The 25,079-nt window shown below is 46.0% G+C and overlaps 1 protein-coding gene and 1 long non-coding RNA gene across 5 annotated transcripts in view; one reads left to right on the top strand and one right to left on the bottom strand.

Moving 5' to 3' along the window:
- LOC110126713 (solute carrier family 22 member 1) overlaps positions 1-18,276 on the top strand; it is a 35,562-nt gene extending 17,286 nt beyond the window's left edge. Inside the window, exons 7-13 of one of the 4 annotated variants that reach the window (XM_070461469.1) lie at positions 753-967; positions 1,693-1,771; positions 3,835-3,980; positions 5,241-5,349; positions 13,671-13,783; positions 15,527-15,626; positions 18,072-18,276. In XM_070461469.1, the coding sequence (XP_070317570.1) occupies positions 753-967; positions 1,693-1,771; positions 3,835-3,980; positions 5,241-5,349; positions 13,671-13,783; positions 15,527-15,626; positions 18,072-18,180 (871 nt within the window). In that variant the 3' untranslated portion in view covers positions 18,181-18,276. Of the gene's footprint in view, positions 1-752; positions 968-1,692; positions 1,793-3,834; positions 3,981-5,240; positions 5,350-13,670; positions 13,784-15,526; positions 15,627-18,071 lie in introns of all 4 variants that reach the window. The other 3 variants (XM_070461468.1, XM_020876552.2, XM_020876570.2) reach the window with 3 other exon arrangements.
- LOC139033005 (uncharacterized) lies at positions 752-23,851 on the bottom strand. Its single transcript, XR_011485626.1, has 2 exons — positions 23,472-23,851; positions 752-1,025 (listed from the first exon to the last, which is right to left on the bottom strand). It is a non-coding gene; the product is annotated as an uncharacterized lncRNA (long non-coding RNA).
- Positions 23,852-25,079: the final 1,228 nt, after the last annotated feature.

Raw genomic sequence — 25,079 nt, 5'->3', positions numbered from 1 at the left:
GAGTGTCTAACTACACTGAGCCCTTCTGGTCCACGACCTCAATGAACTCTCAGGACAACCCAGATTCACAGCTGAAGGAACTGAGGCACAGAGAGGCTGATTCACTTACTTAAGACCACACAGCTCAGACAGCAGTCTGAATCCTGAAACTGCTCAACCCCCACTGCCATCCCCTGCCCTCTGTCCCCTTGGAGGCTTGCGGCATCCGATGAGATAGGGCCTGCGCGGTGTTCAGAGCAGGGCTGCCCGCGGGGGCACAGTAAGCCGTAAACGATGGTCGCTGCATCATTTGCCGTCTCTCGGAAATACGGCACTGTCCTGTAAGTCACAGGCTCACAAAAATCGTGGAAGGAGCTTCTCAACCAGGAGGGCCCCACCTGGATTTTGACCCCCTCTCTTCTCGTATTAGGACTTCTCTCAGATGGTAAATTGTCTGCCTGGAATGCGGGAGACCCGGGTTCATTCCCCTGCGTCAGGAAGATCCCCCTGGAGAAGGAAATGGCAACCCACTCCAGTACTCTTGTCTGGAAAATCCCATGGACGGAGGAGCCTGGTGGGCTACATACAGTCCATGGGGTTGCAAAGAGTCGGACGTGACGGAGGGACCTCACTTTTCATATTGCTCTGGAACATTCTACATCAGTGATGGATGCTTCCCTCCAGCTCGCCAGGGCCTTTATCCTCCCAGCCAGTCTCTAGGATCTCCCCTCTTCCAAGGAGCTCACCTTTGACCTGCCTCTCCTGCCCGCCAGGTTCACCAGCTCTGTGGTCTACCAGGGCCTCATCATGCACGTGGGCGCCACCGGCGGGAACCTCTACCTGGACTTCCTTTATTCCGCCCTGGTCGAGTTCCCTGCGTCCTTCATCATCCTCGTCACCATCGACCGCTTCGGCCGCCGCTACCCGCTGGCCATGTCCAACCTGGCGGCGGGGCTGGCCTGCTTCATCATGGTCTTTATTCCACACGGTGAGTGGTCCACGTCCATCATCTTCCAGGTCGTTGAACTGTGGGAAGAGTCTTAACGCTGGAATAGCAACAAAGACAAGGTGCTTACCTGAGTCTAGAATGACTTTTTAAAAAAATTTTAAGTAGAGGTGCAGCATACCAATGATGAGCCCTTTTTGAGTGTTCAAGCTGATGAATTTTTTACGTGTATGTATACCTGGGGAGAAGGAAATGGCAACCCACTCCAGTAATCTTGCCTGGAGAATTCCATGAAAGAGGAGCCTGGCAGGCTACAGTTCATGGGGTTGCAAAGAGTCAGGCATGACTGAGCAACTATCATTCATTCATTCATACCTGGGCACCACGACTTACGCCAAGATAAAGAGCATTTCCAGCACCTCGGAAGGTCCCTCAGCCCCCTTGACCACCAACGCTCTCCACCCCTGCCCGGGTCCCTGCAGCTCTGGTCTCTGCCATCACAGATTAATGTCGGCTGTTCTTCAACTTCATACAATTGAACCAGACCGCACCTACGCTTTGTACTGTCTTACTTCATTCACTTATCGTGGCGTCTGCAAGGTTCGCCCACATTGTCCCACGAGAGTGTCGCTTGCACTGTTTCCCTGTTGGGCAGCCTCGCATTGTAGGAATCCCTCACCCTGTATCCAGGCCTCCTAAAGTCACCCTGGACCACCGTACAAAGAAGTAAAGCCCCATCCCTCTTCCTCCTTCTCTTTTCCCTCTAGAACACAAGCTCCAAGAAGCGGAAACGTTCTCTGCTTTGCTCACGGCTGAGCTCCTGGGGCAGAGACGCCACTCTGTCAAGTACATAGAGCAGCTTCCCAGGTGGTGCTAGTGGTAAAGAGCCTGACTGACAGTGCAAGAGACGTAAGAGATGCAGGTTCAATCCCCGGGTTGGGAGATCTAAAGTCATCCAGTGTCTGCCTATTGGGATTAAGGCTGCAGCGAACATTCCAACACATCTTTTCGTGGACACTCATTCCTTTGCTGGGTCAGGGGATGGGGCACAGGTTAGTTTTAGTAGATACAGCCAGACAGCTTTCCAGTTCACGCTCCCACGGTGATGCACCAGCTTTCCAGTGGTTCCACAGACTCACCAGCACGTGGCATCATTAGTCTTTTAAACACCAGCCATTTTGGTGCCTGTTTGCTTGAGTCCATCATTCTTAGCAATCCAAGATAAGCCAAAGCAGAATCATTTGGGCAGTTTTAATTTGAATACATACATTGCCTTTCTCATTTGTTACTTTTAGAAATGTTAAAAAAAATAGGAGAGCAGATTTGCTATTTTCTCAGTTTTTATTGCTTGTGCTCCGCACTTGTTGGTTTAATGAGTCATTTTGGCAGGCTTTGGGAGCAGGATATTATGAGAAACATCCCGTGAAATCTCTGTTCTCAAGAACCAGGCTATACGGAGCAGGCTGGAAATTTTAAGAGGTAGCAAAAGGTAGCTCAGGTTTTTTTCTCTCTCCTTTCGTGAGTGAGTGAGTGAGTGAGTGAGTGAAGTCACTTAGTTGTGTCCGACTCTTTGCGACCCCATGGACTGTAGCCCACCAGCTCCTCCATCCATGGAATTTTCCAGGCAAGAATGCTGGAGTGGGTAGCCATTTCCTTCTCCAGGGGATCTTCTCCAGGGATTGGACCCGGGTCTCCCACAATGCAGGCAGGCACTGTGCTGTCTAAGCCACCAAGGACAAAGAAGATAGGAAAAGCGGCCAAGCATCTGAAATCGGCTTCCCCTCTTTCCCCCGATCTCCCTGTTTGTAGATTCCTGGTGAAATGGAATGAGTGAGTAGAGGTTTTCATTGTTACTGTTTTTTCAGTAACAGCACCAAGTCCCAAGAGGGAACCTGGGATCTGAGGCCGTTTGATTATCGCCTGGAAGAAGCTTGGGTACTGCGTCCTCTGTTCCACCTCCTCCCAGGACCTTCTCCCAGCTCCTGCTCTCGCCACTTGCCTTTACTGGTCCTTATCGCATTAGATGACGAGCCTTCGTCTCCTGTTCCAGAAACTATTTCAAGTACCTTCTATGTACTTGCGTGCGTGCATGCTAAGTCGCTTTAGTTGTGTCTGACTCTTTGTGACCCTCTGGAACAAAGACCCTTTGGAGCCCACCAGGCTCCTCTCTCCATGGGATTCTCTAGGCAAGAATACTGGAGTGGGTTGCCGTGCCCTCCTCTAGGGGATCTTCCCAACCCAGGGGTTGAACCTGCATTTCTTATGTCTCTTGCATTGGCAGTCGGGTTCTTTACCACTAGCATCACCTGGGAAGCTCCTCTGTGTACTTGACAGAGTGGTGTCTCTGCCCCAGGATCTCAGCCTCGAGCAAAGCAGAGAAATACTCCACTTCTTGGAGCTTAAGTTCTAGAGGAAAAAGAGAAGGAGGAAGAGGGATGGGGCATTAATTCTTTGTATGGTGGTCCAGGGTGACCTTAGGAGACCTAAGTGAAGAGGGCATGAGCCATTTTAACAAACAGGAAGGGAGGTTTCTAGGAAAGGGAACAGCAAGAGTGAGGACCCTGAGGATGGGGAGAGCTGGGCGTTGGAGGAGCAGCCGGACCCTTGTGAGCAGGAGACAGGGAGAGATGCCCGCGTGGGTTTTATCTCAAGCATGGCAGGAAGCCACACGGCAGGACTGCAGTTGTAAGTGGTCCCTCCAACGGCTGGGGAGAGTGATCTGGGCCCAGAGGAGGCAGGGCAGCTCTCTGAGGGCAAGGATGCCGTGCATGTCCAGTAGAGCTTCTTGCCAAATCTATCAAAGCTTCGGAATTTGTGACCAATGCCCTCCTCCAGGTGTCCGGGTGAACTCCCTTGTCTGGTATCTCATGGGAGCCTTAACTAAAGGCTCTGCTTGGGCCTTCCTCCAGGCAGAGGGCGGCAAAGACCTGGAGAGACTGCGCTGGCCACGGGCAAACTGGGCCCCAAGGCCACTGGGTCTGCTCTCCCCGGAGCCTCCCGCTGGCGAGGGGAAGGAAGCCTGTCCTCCTTGAGCAGCCGGCTCGTGGGGACAAGGGTGAGATGACATGCTGTCTGTGACCACGGAGGCTCTGTTAGTGAGCCGGCCTCGCTCAGAGCCACTTGTGCTTTGGGGTTTGGGTGAACCCCTAACATCCCGGTGAAGCAGATGATGGTGCCTAATGCTTTGATGGCTCCCCAGAAAGGAGAAGCCTTCTGGACCTGCTGCTAATTAAGACTCAGAGCCATCTGCTAGGAGGAGATGCGGGTTTGCATCCCTCATCCTCTCAGACCAGTGAAAGATGCTTGGGTTAAGAAATCTGCTGTGAGGACTTCCCTGGTGGTCCAGGGGTTCAGAATCCAGCTACCACTGCAGGGGACACGGGTTTGATCCCTGCTCTGGCAAGATTCCATATGCTGCAGGGCAACCAAGCCCAGGTGTCGGAACTACTGAGCCCAGGTCCTAGAGCCCACGAGCTGTAACTACTGAAGCCCTCAATATCAGATCTAGAGAGTGGCCCCTGCTCCCACAACTAGAGAAAGCCCTTGCACAGTGCCATCAAAAATAAATAAATAAAACATTTGAAAAATGTGTTGGGGAATGAGTGCCGAGGATGAGAAATCTGGCCCACCAGCTCTAGGACTTCTGCCCGAGGGACCCACGTTGTTGAGGACCTACTGTGTTTCAGGAGCTGTGTCAGCAAGGACACTGTTGGAGGATAATAAAAAGCCAGGACTGGTGGAATGGTCATGATGCACAATTGACATGTGTTATCTCTAAATCTCACCACCACCTGTAAGTTGGGTGAGATGATTCCCATTTGACAGCTGAGGAGACTGAGGCAGGCAGAAGTAAGCCGTTTGCCTCATCACTCTGCTGACAGGAGGCACAGCTGAGATTCAAAAAAGCACATTCTTTCCTCTGCACAGTGACGTCTTCCCTCATGTGCCATCAAGTCCCAAATCTCTCAGGACTCAGTTTAGTTAGAGTGGTTGCTGAGACCACTATGGATTGTAGTCCGCCAGGCTCCTCCGTCCACGGGATTCTCCAGGCAAGAATACTGGAGTGGGATGCCGTTTCCTCCTCCAGGGGATCTTCCCAACCCAGGGATCAAACCCAGGTCTCCCGCATTGCAAGCAGATTCTTTACTATCTGAGCCACCAGGCTTGGTTTACTGATCCAAACATGGAAGGGTTGGATAAGACAGTTTTTCGGGCCCTTCCAGCTCTTAAGTCCAAGCTCCCATTTGCGGCGTCTCCTGGCAAATCCGTGGGTACAGCCCTCTAGCTCTCACACCCTCTGTCTGTTTCCTCCCAGATCTGTCCTGGCTGAATATTGCGGTAGCTTGTGTCGGCCGAATGGGGATCACCATCGTGTTCCAGATGGTGTGTCTGGTCAATGCCGAACTGTTCCCTACATTCATCCGGTGAGTGTATCTGGGGCGAGGGGGCGGCTACCTGCTGACAGGGCTGTGGGCAAGCCGGGCTCACTGAGGACCACTCTTGAAGATGCCCCCCAGGGTGGATGGGTTGACACTGAGATGGGGGCTGGGCATCAAAGACAGAGCCCACGCCTGATGCGGTAGGGAAGGTAAGATGGACTGGTTAAAGTGGACTCTGGGTTGCATCGTGCCCCATAAGAGGGTCAGCACGAGAGGAAAGACATCTGGTTAAGGGCAGTTCCTGTTTGGACAGTGAAATATGGAGCCTTGCCACATGTGGGGTGCAGGTCATCCTGTAAAACCGTTGTTACCCGCCTTTCACCTGTGAGCAGGCCGAGCTTTACAAAGGGAGGGAGACCTTCCCAGAGTCACACAGCTAGAAAGCTGCAGGGTCCAGGTAAGAACACACTTCTTCGCCCCTCCTATTTCTTTTTTTTTTCAATTGAAGTATGGTTGATTTACAATGGTGTGTGTGAATTTCTGCTGCACAACCAAGTAATTCAGTTACACGGATACATATTAATACACTCTTTCTCAGATTCTTTTCCATTATGGTTTGTCACACGGTATTGAGTACCGTTTGCTGTGTCCTACAGTAGGACCTGGCTGTTTGTCCGCCCTGTTTACACCCGTCTGCATCTGCTAGGCCCACCTCCCACTCCATCCCTCCCCTTCTCCTCCTCTTGGCAACCAGTAACACACTTCTTGCTGCCCTTAAAGCTGGTATTTTCCTATGATGACACAATACTCTGTAGACATAGCGATGGGGCCAGATCATTCATTGTTTCAAGTCGGGTTTATTCAGGGAGAATTTTCTTAGAGCAAGATTCACCCTCAAAGGCACAGTATGATGAATCTTGATTCCATTCATTTTGCCAGCACCACGATCAAGGTGACACAGACACATTTCCATCATATGCAAATGCTCCCTGCTGTCCCTCTGTGATCCGTTTTCTCCCCTCCTGCCTCCAGCACCTGGCAACCCCTGATCTGATTTCTCTCCCTATGGCTTTGCCGTTTCTCGAATGTTACATACATGAAATAACTTGGGGTTAGGCTTTTGTGTTTGGCTTCTTTCACTTGCCATCAGGGAACCCATCCACGCCGTGACTTGTATCAGTTCTCCAGTCCTTCTTGTTGCCGAGTGTGGCTTCCATGCGTGGGAGATGGACCACGGTGTGTTGGTCCGTTTCTCAGTTCATGGAGGTTTGGGCTTTCTCCAGAGTGATTACAACACAGGCGCCAATAAGTATTCACTTATGGGTTTATGGGCTTCCTTGTGGCTCAGCTAGTAAAGATTCTGCCTGCAATGCAGGAGACCCTGGTGCGATTCCTGAGTTGGGAGGATCTGCTGGAGAAAGGATAGGCTACCCACTCCAGTATTCTTGGGTTTCCTTAGTGGCTCAGCTGGCAAATAATCCACCTGCAACGCGGGAGACCTGGGTTCAATCCCTGGGCTGGGAAGATCCCCTGGAGAAGAGAAAGGCTGCCCTCTCCAGTGTTCTGGCCCAGAGAATTCCGTGGACTGTATAGACCATAGGATCGCAAAGAGTCAGATACGACTGAGCGACTTTCACTCTCACACTTTTCACTTTCATAATTTTATTTATTGATTTTTGGCTGTGCCAAAAATCAGCATCCTCCTAACTGTCTGCAACATAAACTGTCAAGACCCAGGTGTCACTAGTGATAAAGAACCGCCTGCCAGTACAGGAGACACAAGAGACGTGGGTTTGATTCCTGGGTTGGGAAGACCCCCTGGAGGAGGGCATGGCAACCCACTCCAGTATTTTTGCCTGGAGAATCCCATGGACAGAAGAGCTTGGTGGGCTACAGTTTTTAGGGTCGCAAGAGTTGGACACAACTGAAGCGACTTAGCACACACGCCCGCTCTGCTTTGTATTGAAAATCAGCCACCTGTTTTTACCTCTTCTCTATATTGTATACTCCTTGAAAACAGAAACTACATAGCATACTTGTCTGTACCTCCTGAAACTGCTCTGTAGATATACTAACCAGGCACCTGGTGCTTGCTGAATGAATGACTGAAGTATCCCAGAGACCTGAGTTTTCTTAATTTTATTTTTAAAGATATTTATTTATTTATTATTTAAAATTATTTTTGGCTGCACTGGGTCTTCACTGTTGCACGTAGGCTTTCTCTAGTTGCGGCGAGTGGGGGCCACTCTCCAGTTCCAACACGCGGGCTTCTCATTGCTGTGGCTTCTCTTGTGCAGAGCGTGGACTCTAGAGCCAAGGCTCAGTAGTTGTGGCATCTGGGCTTAGGCGCTCTGTGGCCTGGGGGATCTTCCCAGGCCTGGGATGAGCCCGTGTCCCCTACATTGCAAGATAGATTCTGAACCACTGGCCCACCAGGGAAGCCCTATGAATTTTAAAGATGGGAACTAGTTTCTCACTTCTTCTAGCTTCTGTGTGCTAGTAAAATCTTTCTCTCTCTCTTTTTTTAAAAAGACTTATTCTCTTAAAATTATTAAAAAAAATTTTTTTCCTCCTCTTGGAAATCTTACTAAAGCTATTAGAAGAATGAGAAGAATACATGAGGACTTATCTTTGTTATTTATTACTGCTGCTTGAGAATCTACATTTTTATCAATGAAAATTTCAACAAAATAATTTAATAGCAACAAAAAAGAAGGAGATGCAAATGCCATCTTTGAAAGTAGGTTGACCTTGAAAGATAATGTGTAGGAAAAAGGCTGCCTCATACAGTGAATGTAAAAGGGTCTAGAAGACTCCAGGGAGGTCCGCTGTGGCACCAAATTTGAGACAAGGCCAGTGGTTTTCCGAAGTAGGAAGGGAGCTTGAAGGACCTAACCCACAATCCCTTCTTGGAGGAACAAGATGGGTGCAGGGGCTGGAGGTATGTGTTTCCTTCTTTGGATGCTGTGTGGCTGGAGGGGAGGAGGGGCAGGCAAGCTGCGGGAGATCGCTCAGGAACCTTGAGGGAACACTGCGCTCTGGGCAGGATGGAGGAGAGAGACCCTGCAGGGTGGGCGGTTCCACACCGTCTACCTCCGTTGTTGTTGTTCGGTCGCTCAATCATGTCCGACTCTTTGCAACCCTATGAACTGCAGCACACCAGGCTTCCCCGTCCTTCCCTATCTCTCGGAGTTTGCTCACACTCATGTTCATTGAGTCAGTGATGCTATCTCACCGTCTCATCCTTTGCTGCCCTCTTCTCCTTTTGCCTTCAGTCTTTCCTGGCATCAGGGTCTTTTCCAATGAGTTGGTTCTTCTCATCAGGTGGCCAAAATGTTGGAGCTTCAGCATCAGTCCTTCCAATGAATATTCAGGACTGATTTCCTTTAGGATTGACTGGTTTGATCTTCTTGCAGCCCAAGGGACTTTCAAGAGTCTTCTCTAGCACCACAATTTGAAAGCATCAATTCTTTGGCGCTCAGCCTTCTTTATGGTCCAACTCTCACATCCATACATCACTACTGGGAAAATCATAGCTTTGACTAGATGGACCTTTGTGGCAGTGATGCCTCTGCTTTTTAATATTTTGTCTAGGTTTGTCATAGTATTCCTTCCAAGGAGCCAGCATCTTTTAATTTTATGAGTAGGGATAAGAGAGTCAAAGCATCTGGACAGCCCTGGCCAGAAAGAGAATTTCTAATAGCTTAACGCATGCCCTGGTCCCTCACCACAAATCCTTCTAAAATAACTGTTACAGAAAGAAATAATAGTATTGAATGCTGAATCACAAATAAAAAAGTAACTTGCCCAGGTGCTATACAGATATACCATGAGATAAAAAGGAGAAAGGAAGAGGAAAAGCAAGTGACAAATGAAGAAAATGCATAAGAAAAATATTATCAGAAAGCAAATGAAAAGTATAGCCAAGCGTATGATGACTAAGTGCAAAATAGTAATGAATTAGTCATCTCTGCGAAAGAAAAGTGTTAAGCAGAGAATGTAAATTCTTGGGAGAATGTGTGATAAGACAACTGATGGTCAGCTCAGGCTAAAAAAAATAAAAAGAAATATTAAAATCTTTCACAAATAAAAACTACTTTGAAAGCAATATAGGGAGAATTGATAAAGGAAAGGAAAGGAAAGGTAAGACAGAACTAAGAATTGCAAAGTAAGATTGAAATAAGCAAAGAGTTTAAAAGGCTTAGAGATTATGCTTATATATACATATGTCCCAAAGAAGATCATTGAAATAATGAAACCAAAGAACTTAAGTTAAAAAAGAACTTAAAAAAACTTCTGGAAATAAAAGAATGCTTGGATCTATGATTTGAAGGTGGCATACAGCGAGTGTTTCAGGAAAACTTGCTTCTGAGCAACATTAATAAATATTCCAGTTATGTTACTGTGCTTCAGAGATAAAGAAAGGTTTATGAGGTACCCAGGCTGAAAGTGAAAGTCACATATACAAAGAGAAAATCAAGCTGATATCATTTGATGAAGACGATGAAACAATGCCTGAAATGATCCCAGTGACAGAAAATGTAACTCAACGAATTTTATCCAAACTCCTTTTCTCAAATAAAAACAACATCCAATTATTTTGTTCCTTAAAAAACATGGTTCCTACAAAACTTTTCCAAAAAAGCTATTAGAGAAAAAATTCTCAGTAAACACAGTAAGTGGAGTAATACTTCAAAATTACTGATGGTGATCACTGAATCTGAGATTAAAACCCTCAGTTTCTGTTTTGATTACAGAATATAAATTGACAATACAGAAATGCTATAACTGAAAATGGTCCACAGCTTGCTGGGCTCCTCTGTCCATGGAATTCTCCAGGCAAAGATGCTGGAATCATTCCCTTCTCCAGGGGATCTTCCTGTCTCAGGGGTGGAGCCCATGTCTCCTGCCTTGCAGGCAAATTCTTTACCCTCTGAGCTATCAGGGAAGCTCAATAACTAAAAAAAGTTGGAAAGGAAGAGAGAGAGAATGTTGGAGGTGGTGTGATACACTGATTTCCTCAATACTTTATCCAGGAAAAAATGTATCACTAAAAACAAATAATTAAGTAGTTTTATAGGCATATTTTAAGGGATGAAGGCAAACAGTAAAAACAATGCTATTATTAACTACAGTCAGTGCATGGAGGGATGGTTTGAGGAGAAAGTAAAAAAACACTAATTTTAAAGTAGTTCATAATAGTTAACCAATACTATCTCAAGAAATAGAATATTAAGTGTATTACAAAAGTTATAAAGGTAATCTTTGGAATAAAAATCAAACCTTCCAAATTATCAGAAAAAGTACATATAACCAACACAAATCGAGAAATAAAAGACACAGAAAACAATAAAAACATGGCATATGTTAAAATATTTATAAAATATTAATAAACAGTTAATGACAGAATTAAGAACAAACATTTCTGATATTTAAATAAATATAAAGAGACTCGACTCCTTTATTGAAAAACAAAAGTAAAAAGACTCTAATTTCATTATAAAGCAAAATCCAACAATTTGCTGCATAGTTGAAGTACAACTTTTCCTCAGAAAGGTTGAAAAACAAGGAATGCCCCAAACCAGGGGCTTCCGCAGTGGCTCAGTGCTAGAGAATCCACCTGCAATGCAGGAGACTCAGGAGACATGTGTTTGATCCCCGGGTTGGGAGGATTCCCTGGAGGAAGAAATGGCAACCCACTCCAGTACTCTTGCCTGGAGAATCCCATGGACAGAGGAGACTGGTGGGCTACGGCCCACATGAGGTCACAAAGAGTCAGACATGACCGAGCGCACAGCACACACATACTAGGTAAATGGAAACAAAAATATAGCAAGAACCACGATTTTATCAGACAAAACTTAATTTATGGCAAAAACTATTAAGACAAAGAAGACCCTCAATCATAGTTAAGAGGAAATCCGCAATGGTTTCATAGGATAGTTTTACAAAACATTTAATTAATAGAAAACTTCAGTGATCCACAGTTCTAGAATATAGGAAAAGGAGGAAGTTTTTAAAAAATTGTTTATAAAGTTCTCATGATATTGGCGTCAAGTAACAAAAATAAAGGAAACAGGAAACTGTGAATATTATTTATGAATGATAAATTCAAATCCTAAACAATGTATTATCAAACAGAATAGTGGAGCACATTAAAATAATAATACATCTATCTAAGATGAGTTATTCTAGGAATACAAAGATACATTAATATTAGAAAATCATAGCGTAGTTCATGCTAATAAAAGAGAAAATTATACTCTTCTCTCCATAGATAAAAGAGGCATTCAATAAAAGTCAACATCTATTTTTGTTTTTTAAAATCTCTCAATAAACATGGATAGATAATTTTTCATATAGTTTTCTCAGTATGTCTCCCAGTTAAAAAGAAAGATATTATTGAAAGTTGGTGAATCAAGTAAATTACAAAGCATATTTAAAGATTATAATGGCAAACACTAAGAAAACAACTAAACTGAGGTCATAGAGGGAGACCTTGGGAAGGGAAGAAAAATGTACTAATGTTATAATTACTCATTTTAGGGAGTAAGAAATTGTGCAAATGGATGTAATAGAAGAAGCTTAAAAGGATAAAACTTTTCTTGATTTATCTTTCCTGATTTAACCATGTCTTCGACCCAAAGCTCAAGATTATTTACAGGAATACACTGGGGTGGCTATATTCATAAAGGACAGAATGATCAAAAACTATTGCCAGGGATAAAGAGGTCATTTCAAGTAGATGGTTTCCTCCCTAGCTTTCTTCGTCCTTCATTTCTTAATCTCCTCTCTTTATTCTTCCCTGTCCCTCTATGTGAAAGCAAAAACTCTGATCACACCAACCAGTTCTCCAAATCTCCAGACCGTTGTTGCAATCCAATTCTGACATTCAGTTCAGTTCAGTTCAGTTCAGTTCAGTTACTCAGTCATGTCTGACTCTTTGTGACCCCATGGACTGCAGCACACCAGGCCTCCCTGTCCATCATCAACTCCCAGAGTTGCTCAAACTCATGCCCATCGAGTTGATGATGCCATCCCTCTGTCATCCCCTTCTCCTGCTGCCTTCAGTCTTTCCCAACATCAGGGTCTTTTCCAATGAGTCAGTTCTTTGCATCAGGTGGCCAAAGTATTGGAACTTCAGCTTTAACATCAGTCCTTCCAATGAATGCTCAGGACTGATTTCCTTTAGGATGAACTGGTTGGATCACCTTGTTGTCCAAGGGACTCTCAAGAGTCTCCTCCAACACCACAGTTCAAATTCTTTGGTGCTTAGCTTTCTTTATAGTCCAACTCTCACATCTATACATGACCACTGGAAAAACCGTAGTCTTGACTAGACAGACCTTTGTTGACAAAGTAATGTCTCTGCTTTTTAATATGCTGTCTAGGTTGGTCATAGCTTTTCTTCCAAGGGGCAAGTATCTTTTAATTTCGTGTCTGCAGACACCATCTGCAGTGATTTCAGAGCCCCCAAAATAAAGTCTCGAATTGTTTCCCCATCTATTTGCCATAAAGTTATGGGACTGGATGCCATGACCTTAGTTTTCTGAATGTTGAGTTTTAAGCCTGCTTTTTCACTCTCCTCTTTCACTTTCATCAAGAGACCCCTTAGTTCTTCTTTGCTTTCTCCCATGAGGGTGGTGTCATCTGTGTATCTGAGGTCATTGATATTTCTCCCAGCAATCTTGAGTCCAGCTTGTGCTTCATCCAGCCCAGCATTTCGCATGAAATTCTGACATTAACTACTCAGAATTAGCAACCTCCCTCCTGGAGTTCATTAGTTTGCTATAAGGCTCACAGAATTCAGGGAAGCAATTATACTTACTCGTTTGTTATAGAAGTTATAAACAGGCAACCAGAGGAAGAGATTCACAGGGCAAGGCTAGCAGAGTCCTAGCACAGGCACTTCTGTTCCCCTGGAGCTGGGATGTGCCATTCTCTTAGCATGTTATATGGGCGTGTTTGATGAATTCATCAGTGATTTTTTTTTTAAAGAATATTTATTTTTGGCTGTGCTGGGTCTTCGTGGCTGTGCTCGGGCTTTCTCCAGTTGCGGTGAGCACAGGCTACTCTTCCTTCAGGACCACGGGCTCAGTATTTGTGGCATACGAGCTTAGTTGCTCCACAGCATGTGGAATCTTCCCGGACCAGGGATGGAACCCATGTCTCTTGCATTGACAGGCGGGTTTCTATCCACACTGCCACCACGGAAGTCCAGTCCTCAGAGATTAACCCCATCTCCAGCCCCTCTCCCCTCCCTGGAGGTTGGGGAATGGGCAGTGTAATTGCTTTAGTGTTAAGTTCACCATTTGGAAAGTTGATTCACAGAAATGGCATCTATTTTGGTCTCTGTATTTTACCAGGAACCTTGGCATGATGGTGTGTTCCTCCCTGTGTGATTTGGGTGGGGTTCTCACCCCATTCCTCGTCTTCAGGCTGATGGAGGTTTGGCAAGGCTCGCCGCTCATTTTGTTTGGTAAGACTTCATGACACATTTACCATTTCTTATTCACAGCCCAGTGTGAATAGTTGATAACTACTTGATGAGTGAATGGTATCCCCCAGTGAGTGTACAGAAGGGAAGGATGGTACCTGCTCTTTCCCTGTCTCCTGGCTCCTATGTGTTGCTTCACGGGAAAGATAAGAGCTGTTCTTATAACATGGCCCAGAGGTTTCTGTCCCGTGGCTCTGGAGTCCAATAATTCCTTCCACAGAAGAGAACAGGAGAGCATTTTTGACATAGCCTCCTGGTTTCTGATGAATTTGACTCCCAACTTTGGTGAACTTAACATGCAATCGCTAGAGGTTTGAAGATGCTAGGTTATCACTCCACTTCTGCTTCCAGGTCTTAACAGCTGACAACAGACACAAAGGGACAATGGGAATCTAAATTCAGTACCTGGTTTGTTACTGACTATGTTAGATTGGAGGAAGAGGAGGGAACTCATCCGCTTCTCCCCAAGCCTGCCACTTAGCAGAGGGCAGATCGACGGCCCACATGTGGAGAGCTGCCACGTCTGGGCCAGGTGAACCCATGAGGGTAGGGTGGAGTGGGAGTGGGTGAGCAGCAGGAGAGGCCCACACTGCCCACGTACACATCACCTAGGCTCCCTGTCGTATATGTGTAGTAGCTATAATATACACTGTATCGTTTATAAATGGGCATCCCAGGTGGCGCGGTGGTAAGGAATCTGCCTGCCAGTGCAGGAGATGCGGGTTCAATCCCTGGATTGGGAAGATCCCTTGGAAGAGGAAATGGAAACCCACTCCAGTATTCTTGCCTGGAAAATCCCACGGATAAAAGAGCCTGGATGGCTGCAGTCCATGGGGCCACAAAGAGCCAGACATGACTGAGTGACTGAGCATTCGTGGATAGTTTATATTATACAATTATATAATATATCATATTACATTATATCATGTATATACATATAATACGGGCTTCCCAGGTGGTGCTAGCGGTAAGGAACCTACCTGCCAGTGCAGGAGACGTAAGAGACGTGGGTTTAATCCCTGGTTTGGGAAGATCCCCTGGAGGAGGGTGTGGCAACTAATTCCAGTATTCTTACCTGGAAAATCCCATGGACCCAGGAGCCTGTGAGCTACAGTCCATGGAATCTCAAAGCATCAGACATGACTGAAGTGACTTAGCATGCGTGCACGCATATAGTTGCTACATATATACTTTATATGTATGGTTACTAGTCAACATTGAGTTTGCTATTGTTCCCAAGGTACCTGAACCAATAAATCCCCCTAATATTTGAACATCAGTTGCTTTAGAACTGTATTCTTAGGTACATGTACAAATGAGGCTTTCTGGGTAGCTCAGCTGGTAAAGAATCCGCCTGCAATGCAGGAGACCAGGGTTGGATCCCTGGGTTGGAGGAGGGCATGGTAAGTAACTACTCCAGTATTCTTGCCTGGAGAATTCCATGGACAGAGGAGCCTGGTGGGCTACAGTCCAAGGGATTGCAAAGAGTCGGACACGACTGAGCGACTAAGCACATTACAGGTGTACAAGGAGGGAAGTGTTTCCTTTTCTCACTCTGCCATTTCCCATGTCATCGTATCGCTTTTAATTTCCTAGACGTCCCTGACTTTTGGAAGTGGCCCTCACATGTGCATTGCCTACACATCTCTTTAGTTAGCTGTCATCATCTGTAAATGGGGTTGGCCATGCTCTAACGGCTCCATGTTGAATCTATCTTGTTTGAAGCGGCTTTGGGGCTGGTTGCCGGGGGAATGACGCTGCTTCTTCCAGAGACCAAGGGGATCACTTTGCCAGAGACCATCGAGGACGCCGAGAACCTGCAGAGGTGAGCCCCGGCCACTGAGGGACCCAGGGGCCCATGTTAGACGTGCCCTCCCTGTTATGAGCACTCTCCACTTCCTGTCTCCTGGGAGAGCTTTACAGGTCTTGTTCGGCCTGTTTTCACCCCAGAGCTGCTACAGAGAGAAACACAGCGCAGTGACTGTTGGCTGAAAAGGCAAGCAGGGAGAGCAGGAGCGTGATTTTCGGTTGACAGTCACCTGCTCTAAACCACGAGACAGGAGGTTTCGTTTGTGATGCTGACCACGCGGAACACCACGGCCCCTCGCTCACCCCAGAGTTGCTGGGAGCTATCTTTAAGTCAATCTTCCGTCTTTTTCGTGACTGTTGGTTCAAACTATTTAGTGATTTTCTTCACAGAGAAGAATGACTTAAAACTTGCGCTCCTGTAACAGGGACAAGTGCTTCAGTGGAGTCTCGGGTCCTACTCTTAAAGCCATCAAACAGGAAAGGAGAAAAAGTGTCTGATGATATAGTCATTATAGGCTCGGTTCTCTGGATTCCATGTGAGGGCCCACATGTCCCTGGGAAGTAGAGAGAAGAGACTCTGGGGACTCATTAAGGCTAGGTTCAGTCCAGGGGCAGCCACCTCCTTGGCCATGTGACCTTGGGAATGCCTTTGAACCCTCTAACCTTCATTTCCTTGCCTAAAAAATAGCCACAATAATACTTAATTGAGAAGTGTGCTGTGAAAATTCAATGAGGTCAAGTAGGTGACGACTTATCCACTGCCTGGCACATAGTAGGTGTTCAACAAATCTTAGATTCTTGCCATTCTTCATGCACATTGTATGATTTCCTCAGTGATTCTCAAATTTACTCTGCAGAGGAGTCACAAATGGAGCTTGCTAAAATGCAGATTCCTAGGCCCTTTAGGTTTTTTGACTTCATAACTGAATGCGGGAACCTGATCTTTTAATGACAATCAATACCCGTCAGTGCACCTCGCTTTGAGAAACTCTTCATCTCTCAATACTGATAAGGGACACACACTTTATTTGAACTGTAAGCACATTTTGTCATATGTGTCATAGACACATACAGTTACACATTTGTCCTTGCTGAAAATATCTTCCTTTGGTCCCAAGGAGTAGACACATATAGCTAAGGTTGACTACCTGATTTTGAAAAGTTTCGTTATAATTTGTTAATAGGCACTTGGTCATCTTTTACGATGTTGTGTTTATCCCTTCACTCCATCATCAGAGCTCTTCCTGCCCTGCCAGGGGAGGCCAGGGCTTCTGCCTGGAGCTCTATGCTACCATGGACACCCTCTGTTCTTGATAATGCTTTTCACTATGTATAATCCCCACTTATTTCATTATCTGTCTTCTCAGCTATACGAACTTCTTAAATAGAGACAGCATTTCAATGACACCTTCTTGGGACTTCCCAGGCGGTCCAGTGGCTAAGACAGCATGCTCCCAAAACAGGGGGCCTGGGTTCAATCTCCAGTCAGGGAACTAGATTCGACATGCTGCAACTAAAAGATCCCACGTGCTGCAACAAAATCCTTTGTAGCCAAATCAATTGATTAGTTAAAAAATGACACGTTCTTCCCTACTTTCCAGGAAACAAGGTCAGGGAATGGGAGTGATGAGAACTCTGGCTAATAGATGGCTTGCAGTGCGTCAAATTCACTGAGTTTCAGATGCCGTCCCACCCCATCCTCTCAAAACATTGTGAGGCAGCTGTTGTCATTAGCACACCTACTCTACGGATAAAGGAAATCATGACAGATACCTCCGAGCCCCAGCTTCAGAATGGAATGCTCTCAAGTGATGTTGTGAGACAGAAACACAATAGATGCTCTGTGGAAGGGTCGGCAAACCCTCTCTGTAAAGGACCAAGGACTAAGTATTTCCAGTTTCGGGGACGTTCCATCTTTGTCACCAGGTTCTGCCCTTTCAGAACGAAAGCAGTCACAGTTCATAAATGAATGGGCATGGCTGGGTTCCAGCACAACTTTATTTATGGATGTTGACATTGAGAGTTCATCTACTCTTCAAGTGTCAAGAAATAGCATTTTACATTTGACTTTCAAAAACTATGTTAAAATGTAAGAAACCAGACAAAGTGCACAGGCTGTAGTGAAACAGGCGGAGAACCAGAACTGGCCACCTGGGGTCTCTGCTGACCCTGTTCTTTTTCATCACCTGCTATGTATGTTCTCACCTTCTCTTTTGAGACTTATTCCCAAGTGAAACTTTGCAACAGATTCTTAAAATGCCATTATTGATTTTAACTTAAAAGCTAAAAAGAGGTTTTTATTTCTTTGGCTGCATCGGATCTTAGTTGTGGCAGGCAGGATCTAGTTCTCTGACCAGGGATCGAACCTGGGGCCGCCTGCTTTGGGAGTGCGGAATCTTAGCCACCGGACCACCAGGGAAGTTCCTATTGTAACTTAAATTTTTCATTTTGGTTGCTGCAGGAAAGCAAAACCCAAAGAAAACAAGATTTACCTTCAGGTTCAAACATCAGAACTCAACGCACAGGCACCCGAGAGAGATGCTTCGCAGGGGACCTCGTGGCAGAAATGAGGACCGAGTTCTTCACCTGGAGAGATGTTCAGAAGCCCTGAGCTCTTCCTCCCACCCCCCTGCCCTCAGATCAATACCATTTGTAAAGAATGCTAACTGTGCTTTGTTCTATTTTGTTTTCTTGAAGTCTCTCAAAGCTCTGGCTATCTTTTATCTACTTATCTTTTCTAGTGAGAGCTATTGGTGGTTAGCAGGTACTTACTTATCCAAAGTATTTTGAAAGCCCAGTAGCATTTAAATACTCTTAGACCAGAGGCCTCTGTCATTGGTTTCCTAGAATAAGTATTGTTTTATTCTCTCTCTGAAAGAAAACATCTTTGTAGGCATCATGTTGGCAAAAGTATTTTAGCACATAGGTTCCTTGGAGGACTACTGGTTTATGAATATGGTGACTCTTCCAGCCAACTCTACCCCAAGCATGCTTATACACCTGTGAAGGCACAAAGCCGGCTCCTTATTCCAAGACCAGAAGGTCTATAAGACTTTTAGGGGGAAGAGTTTCTGTGACCCGCATTTTAGGAATGCTTTATTCTATTTCACTCTTGCTTTTAGTTCTTATTGGTGATTCCAGAAGGTGAACTCATTTGCCAACAATGGAATATCACAGTGAACATATCAAAAAGAAGAGTTCAGCTTACTTCTTTTTATAATTTTTTAAAGATATTTTTTGACTGCACTGACTGGTGTGTGGGATCTTAGTTCCCTGACCATAGATTGAACCCATGTCCCCTGCATTGGAAGCGTGGAGTTAACCCACTGGACCACCGGGGAAGCCCCAAGTTCAATTAACTCTGAGTTAGTAGCAACTGGTTCAAGTTCTAGTTCAAGAAGTGATTTTGTTCCTGGAGAACACAGAAAGTTTATTCATTTTAAAAGTTCTTTACTCGTGAGACAAACCACAAATGAAGACCCTTCAGAACACACTGTGGGAGAAAAGATTCTAATGCAAATTGGAGGCATGATCAAAGACATGTGGTTGTATTATAAACAATTCTGGCCAGATTGGCTAACCCAAGGGATGGCCTCATGGACTTGAGATGTCAGGATTTTGTTCTGGGCAGCATCTGATCTTCCTTTGAGAGTGGACATAGGCTAATTGGAAATCTGAAACTCTGCTGTTGGTAAAACAACAAAAACAAAAAAATCAGCTAGATTTGAATTTTTTAAATTGTAAATAAATAAATAACCAAAACAAAACCACATCTGGGCCCATGGAGGGGACCATTTCAGCTCCATTTCCGCGTCTCCCAAGCAAAGCCCTGATTCTGAGTCTTCTCCTTCTGATTGTCACAGTTATACTCTTTATTTACTGGTAGCAAATACATTAATTGCAGGCTTTGAATCCGTTTTTCAAATGTGTATTAAAAAATACCCTCTCTGATTTTTCTTAGAATCTTGGGCAAAACTTCTGAAGAAGGCTTTAAACACAGAGGATGCTGTTGTTTTTCAGTTGCTAAGTTGTGTCTGACTCCCTGCAACCTCATGGACTGCAGCACACCAGACTTCCCTGTCCTTTCCTATCTCCTGGAGCTTGCTCAAACTCATGTCCATCGAGTCAATGATGCCATCCAACCATGTCATCCTCTGTCATCCCCTTCTCCTCCTGCCTTCAATCTTTCCCAGCATCAGGGTCTTTTCCAATGAGTCAGCTCTTTGCCTCAGGTGGTCAAAGTATTGGAGCTGGGTCATTGTTAACAATAACAGTAAAACCTCTGGTTTTCCTTCTGCTCAGAAGACATATCTGGACAAAGCAGACATGTGGTTTGGAGAGAGAAGCAGGCCACCCTTGAACATCACAAGGGTTTGGATCAGAGTGAAGCCTGTCTGAACCATGAAGGAGTGCTTCTCTGCCGACCCAGGAGCAGCTTCTCCAGGGCGCAGGATGAAAGCCAGGCGTCAGGAGGGTACGCTGGGCCCCTGACTCCTCGCTGTGGCTAAACAGAGCCAGAGGCAGCCCTGCTGGGGTCGGGGGGTGGGGCACAGAAGGCATGCGCACACTTGGAGCGCCGGGGAGGTGTGACTCGGGCCTCAGGACGCAGGGCGCTCCCGGAAAGGGCGTGGCAGCCATGCGTCCCCAGGCCTCCTCCCCGGGAGAAGTCCTGTTCCTTCGGCATGCATCTACTGAGCACCTGTTGTATGCATGCCTCTGTCATCTTGGCCCCTTAGAGAACTGGAGGGCAGCTATAGATGCGCTGGGACCAGTGTCCACACAGGGACTCACAGTAGAAATGACGCCTTTGTGAGGTCATTTCAGTCATCCCGTTGGACGTGTGGAGCAGCGCAGCCAGCCTCAAAGGAAGCGATGTGAGGGTCTCAACGACTGCTCCCCAGTCCTGCCCCGATGTTGCCTGTAGTGTCGAGAACCCCATATTTAGAGATCTCTCCCTGCAGGTCTTGAAAGCTAACCACTAATGGCTGAGCGCTAACCACTGATGAGACAGAGGAAGCAATGAGGATGGGGCTGCCTGCCTGGTCGGACACAGTGGGGACAGGCAGGTGGGGACAGCGCCTATAGAAGGCGGGTGACTGCCGGACAGGAAGCGTGCTCCCTGGGACACAGTGTGGCCCTAAAGCGGCAACGTATGTCACAGAAGCTGACCCAACCCTGGAATTAGCCGAGTGTGACTCCCACGCCTCCTCCACCATCTGCTGATTTTATGGCCTCGTCCCAGCTCCAGGCCACCTGATCTCCACATCTCCATGGCCTAGGGGACCCTCTGAGCTCCAAATGGGGAAACCACTGAGCCATCCAACACGGGAGTCCCTGCACCAGTTGCTAAGGGCAACCTGTCCTATTGTCCACCCCACTATGTCTCCTCCCTGCAGGTGAAGTTTCAAAGTCTGATATTTTAAGATTCGGTGGAGCTCCCTGGGGGCGCGTTAGTCTAATGCAGTGGTTTAAATGTGCCTGTAACTGAAATCTCCCAAATATCTGAAGCTTAAACAAGCTAAAAGTTCTTTCTCACACTGAAGAAGCTCGAGGCTGTCTGTCCGGCGCTGGTTGATGGCTTGGGGACTGGTTCTGGCACCACCATCTCATTGTTCTGCTGAACAGGGCTTTCCAGGCCCCAGGTGGCTGCTGGGGCACACCCACTGTACCCACACCCACTGCTGGGGATGGGGCCAGGCCCCACTGCAGGGGACATGGCACAGCGGGGAGGTCACTTCCTAGAAGAACGAGGACTTCAGATAGAAACTAAGTCTGAGAAACACAAGATTGCATTTCCCACACATTTGAATTTCGTGGCCTGAGATCTTGTGAAGTGATGCCATACACATCGGTCTGCAAGTGAACATTCTTCTGTTACAGGCCACATGGGTCTGGTTCTTTGTAATGACTGTACAGTGATGCATTGAGGAAGAGAATTGATTCAGCCATATCTGTTCCTAGAATTTGGTCCCCTTCACTGGAAATCAAATGACAGTGCTTTTTTTGTTGTTGTTGTTGTTGGCTCTCCTGCCCCCTCCTGCTTTGCCACATTCTCTCTGACTGTCCGTGGAATGGCCAGGGGGGCCATCAGGACTGTAGCCGGCACCACTTCCTGACCAGGCTTTCCCTCCTGGACAGTCCACGATCTAGTCCTGACCTTTCAAGCATTTTGTGAGCTAAACACATTTTTCTTGCTGATCCAAATTCTGTTTGTCTCATCTTACCAATTAATTTTGTTCTCTCTGTCTTTCTCAAACATTTCACATGCCATATTATGTTACATATAAAAATCACCCCAAACATACAAGACTGTGTATAAAATTTCTTAGTAGGTGCATTTTCCAAAATTCTCCAAGTGAGGCTTCAACAGTACATGGGCCGAGAACTTCCAGATGTTCAAGGTGGATTTAGAAAAGGCAGAGGAGCCAGAGATCAAATTGCCAACATCTGTTGGATCATATAAAAAGCAAAAGTATTCCAGAAAAAATCTACTTCTGCTTTATTGACTACGCCAAAGCCTTTGACTGTGCAGATCATAACAAACTGGAAAATTCTTAAAGAGATGGGAATACTAAACCATCTTACCTGCCTCCTGAAAAATCTGTACGCAGGTCAAGAAGCAACAGTTAGAACCAGACATGGAACAACAGACTGGTTCCAAACTGGGAAAGGAGTACATCAAGGCTGTATATTGCCACCTTGCTTATTTAATTTATATGCTGGACTGGATGAAGCACAAGCTGGAATCAAGATTGCCAGGAGAAATATCAATAGCTTCAGATATGCAGAATATACCACCCTTATGGGAGAAAGCAAAGCAAAGAGCCTCTTGATGAAAGTGAAAGAGGAGAGTGAAAAAGCAGGCTTAAAACTCAGCATTCAGAAAACTAAGATCGTGGCATCCGGTCCCATCATTTCATGGCAAATAGATGGGGAAACAATGGAAACAGTGACAGACTTTATTTTCTTGGGCTCTAAAATCACTACAGATGGTGACTGCAGCCATGAAATTAAAAGACACTTGCTCCTTGGAAGAAAAGCTATGACCAACCTAGACAGCATATTAAAAAGCAGAGACATTACTTTGCCAACAAAGGTCCATCTAGTCAAAGCTGTGGTTTTTCCAGTAGTCATGAATGGGTGTGAGAGTTGGACCATAAAGAAAGCTGAGCTCTGAATTTATGGTTTTCAACTGTGGAGTTGGAGAAGACTCTTGAGAGTCCCTTGGACTGCAAGGAGATCCAACCAGTCAATCCTAAAGGAAATCAGTCCTCAATATTCATTGGAAAGACTGATGATGAAGCTGAAGCTCCAATACTTTGGCCACCTGATGTGAAGAACTGACTCATTTGAAAAGACCCTGATGCTGGGAAAGATTGAAAGTGGAAGGAGAAGGGGATGACAGAGGATGAGATGATTGGATGGCATCACCAATTTGATGGAAATGAGTTTGAGTAAGTTCCAGGTGTAGGTGATGGACAGGGAGGCCAGGTGTGCTGCAGTCTATGGGGTCTCAAAGAGCTGGATATGACTGACCAACTGAACTGAACTGACATTTTTCCAAACATCTCAGTTAAAAATTTTGCTCTGTCTTAGTTAAATAAGTCCCTTCCCACTAGGTACTATATTGTTGCTCTTGTTTAGTCCCTAAGTATTGTCTGACTCTTTTGTGATCCCAAGGACTGTAGTCCACCAGGTTCCTCTGTCCATGAGATTCTCCAGGCAAGAATACTGAAGTGGGTTGCCATTTCCTCCTTCAGGGGATCTTCCTGACCCAGGGATTGAACCTGTGACTCCTGCATTGGCAGGCAGATTCTTTACTGCTGAGCTGCCGGGGAAGCCCACTAGGTACTATTCTTACCTCTCAAATGCAAGCAAACATGTTGTGACCTTCTTCCCTTCGAGGGATGTGGAGGGAGGCTGCTGTCCCCTTGAGAAGTGACCTTGTAGATCCCAGGAACCACGTGGCCTTTTCTTTAACAGATATGCCTCCCTGGGTCCTTTTGGGAATGAAAGGTGAGTTGGGACGGTGATAAGAAAACAAAGAGATGGCTAACCTGTAACTTGTAAAACTGGAAGCTCAAAGCTGCCTTCTAGGTTAACAATGGAAGGACAAAGGGCGTGTTTAGAAGAAGGGAAGAAAGTTAGAACAAAGATGTGGAGCATAGGGCACATCTGAGCACGTGAGCCTCACAGAGGTCAGGCAGTTCCCACATCCCACCCACCACCTTCCTAACTTGCCAAGAGAGAAACATGGACACAAAAGATGGCCTTGTGTCCTTCAGCTCATTCTCAGTTATGACAATGACAGGATGAGGTCTGGCGTGTGCCTTCTCTCATCCCAACCACAACATCCTCCATCATTTTCCCCAACAGCCTGAGAACAGAAAGGATCACGGTTGCCAAGCGGCCCGGAAGATACACACTGCCTGCTTTTCACCACCCCGGCTGCTGATGTCAGGTGGAGTTTCTCCTGGCTCCAGGCGGGTATCATGGGGGTATTTCAAGTGCTAACGAGCAGCTGAGATGAGAACTTGGTGATATATGGGCCTTTCTTTAAGTCTGATTCTAGTTTTGTTTCTGAGTATTCCTGGAAGGAGGGTCTGGGCTTTTAGAGATCACAGCTGTTCATCCAGTTAGCCTCATTCAGAGAAACCTCAGTGTCCATCTGTTAAGGGAACCACTAACTGAAACTGCCTACCCTGGCCGGGCACCATAGTAAACCACTTACACGAGTTATCTTAAACAGGAGGTCCTGGTGAGGAAAGTGGAACTAACAAGCGACCACCAACCAGAAGGATTCAGGAAGAGTCAAACGGAGACACCAGTCCAAACGTCCTACCAACCTCCCAGAATCCACCTCTCTGCAATCCATCTTGGTGCCACCAGGAAGGACCCTGAGTCACAACGATTGGCCAGAGACAACCCAGAAGCTAATCCCATCACCATAAAACCCGGCTGTGAGCCACATAGTAGAGCAGTCCTCCTGGGTTCCCTCACCCTCCTGCTCTCTGCTCAGGCGCCCCTTTCCAATGACGTCTTCTGTTTTGTTGGCATATGTGTCTCCCCAGACAATTCATTTCTGAACGTTAGACAAGAGCTCACTCTCAAGCCTTGGAAGGGGTCCTCCTGGGAGGATTTCAAGCCCTTTAGCCTTCATCTCTGCGACTTCTCCAAGTGCTGACATCCCCTCTGACGCCAGACACCGGTGTCCGTGATCCACCCTTTGCAACTTACTGTCCAACCCCAAACTCCTGACCTCTATCTGTTCAGAGCATGTTTGGTTTTTATCTGCTCTGTTATCATAGTCCCAGACATTAATATTAGTGATAAAATCTAGAATTGCTCGTCATTAAAGACCAAAGCAATATTGTAAAGCAATTATCCTTCAATTAAAAATAAATAATTAAAAAAGAAAAAAACCCCAAAGAATCACAAGGAAAAATCAGGATAATTCATTGCACCAAAA

Source organism: Odocoileus virginianus, chromosome 34, assembly GCF_023699985.2.
Source record: "Odocoileus virginianus isolate 20LAN1187 ecotype Illinois chromosome 34, Ovbor_1.2, whole genome shotgun sequence".
NCBI lineage: Eukaryota > Metazoa > Chordata > Mammalia > Artiodactyla > Cervidae > Odocoileus > Odocoileus virginianus.
Note: the sequence above shows the minus strand (reverse complement) of the source record. Positions and strands in the feature narration are given on the sequence as shown.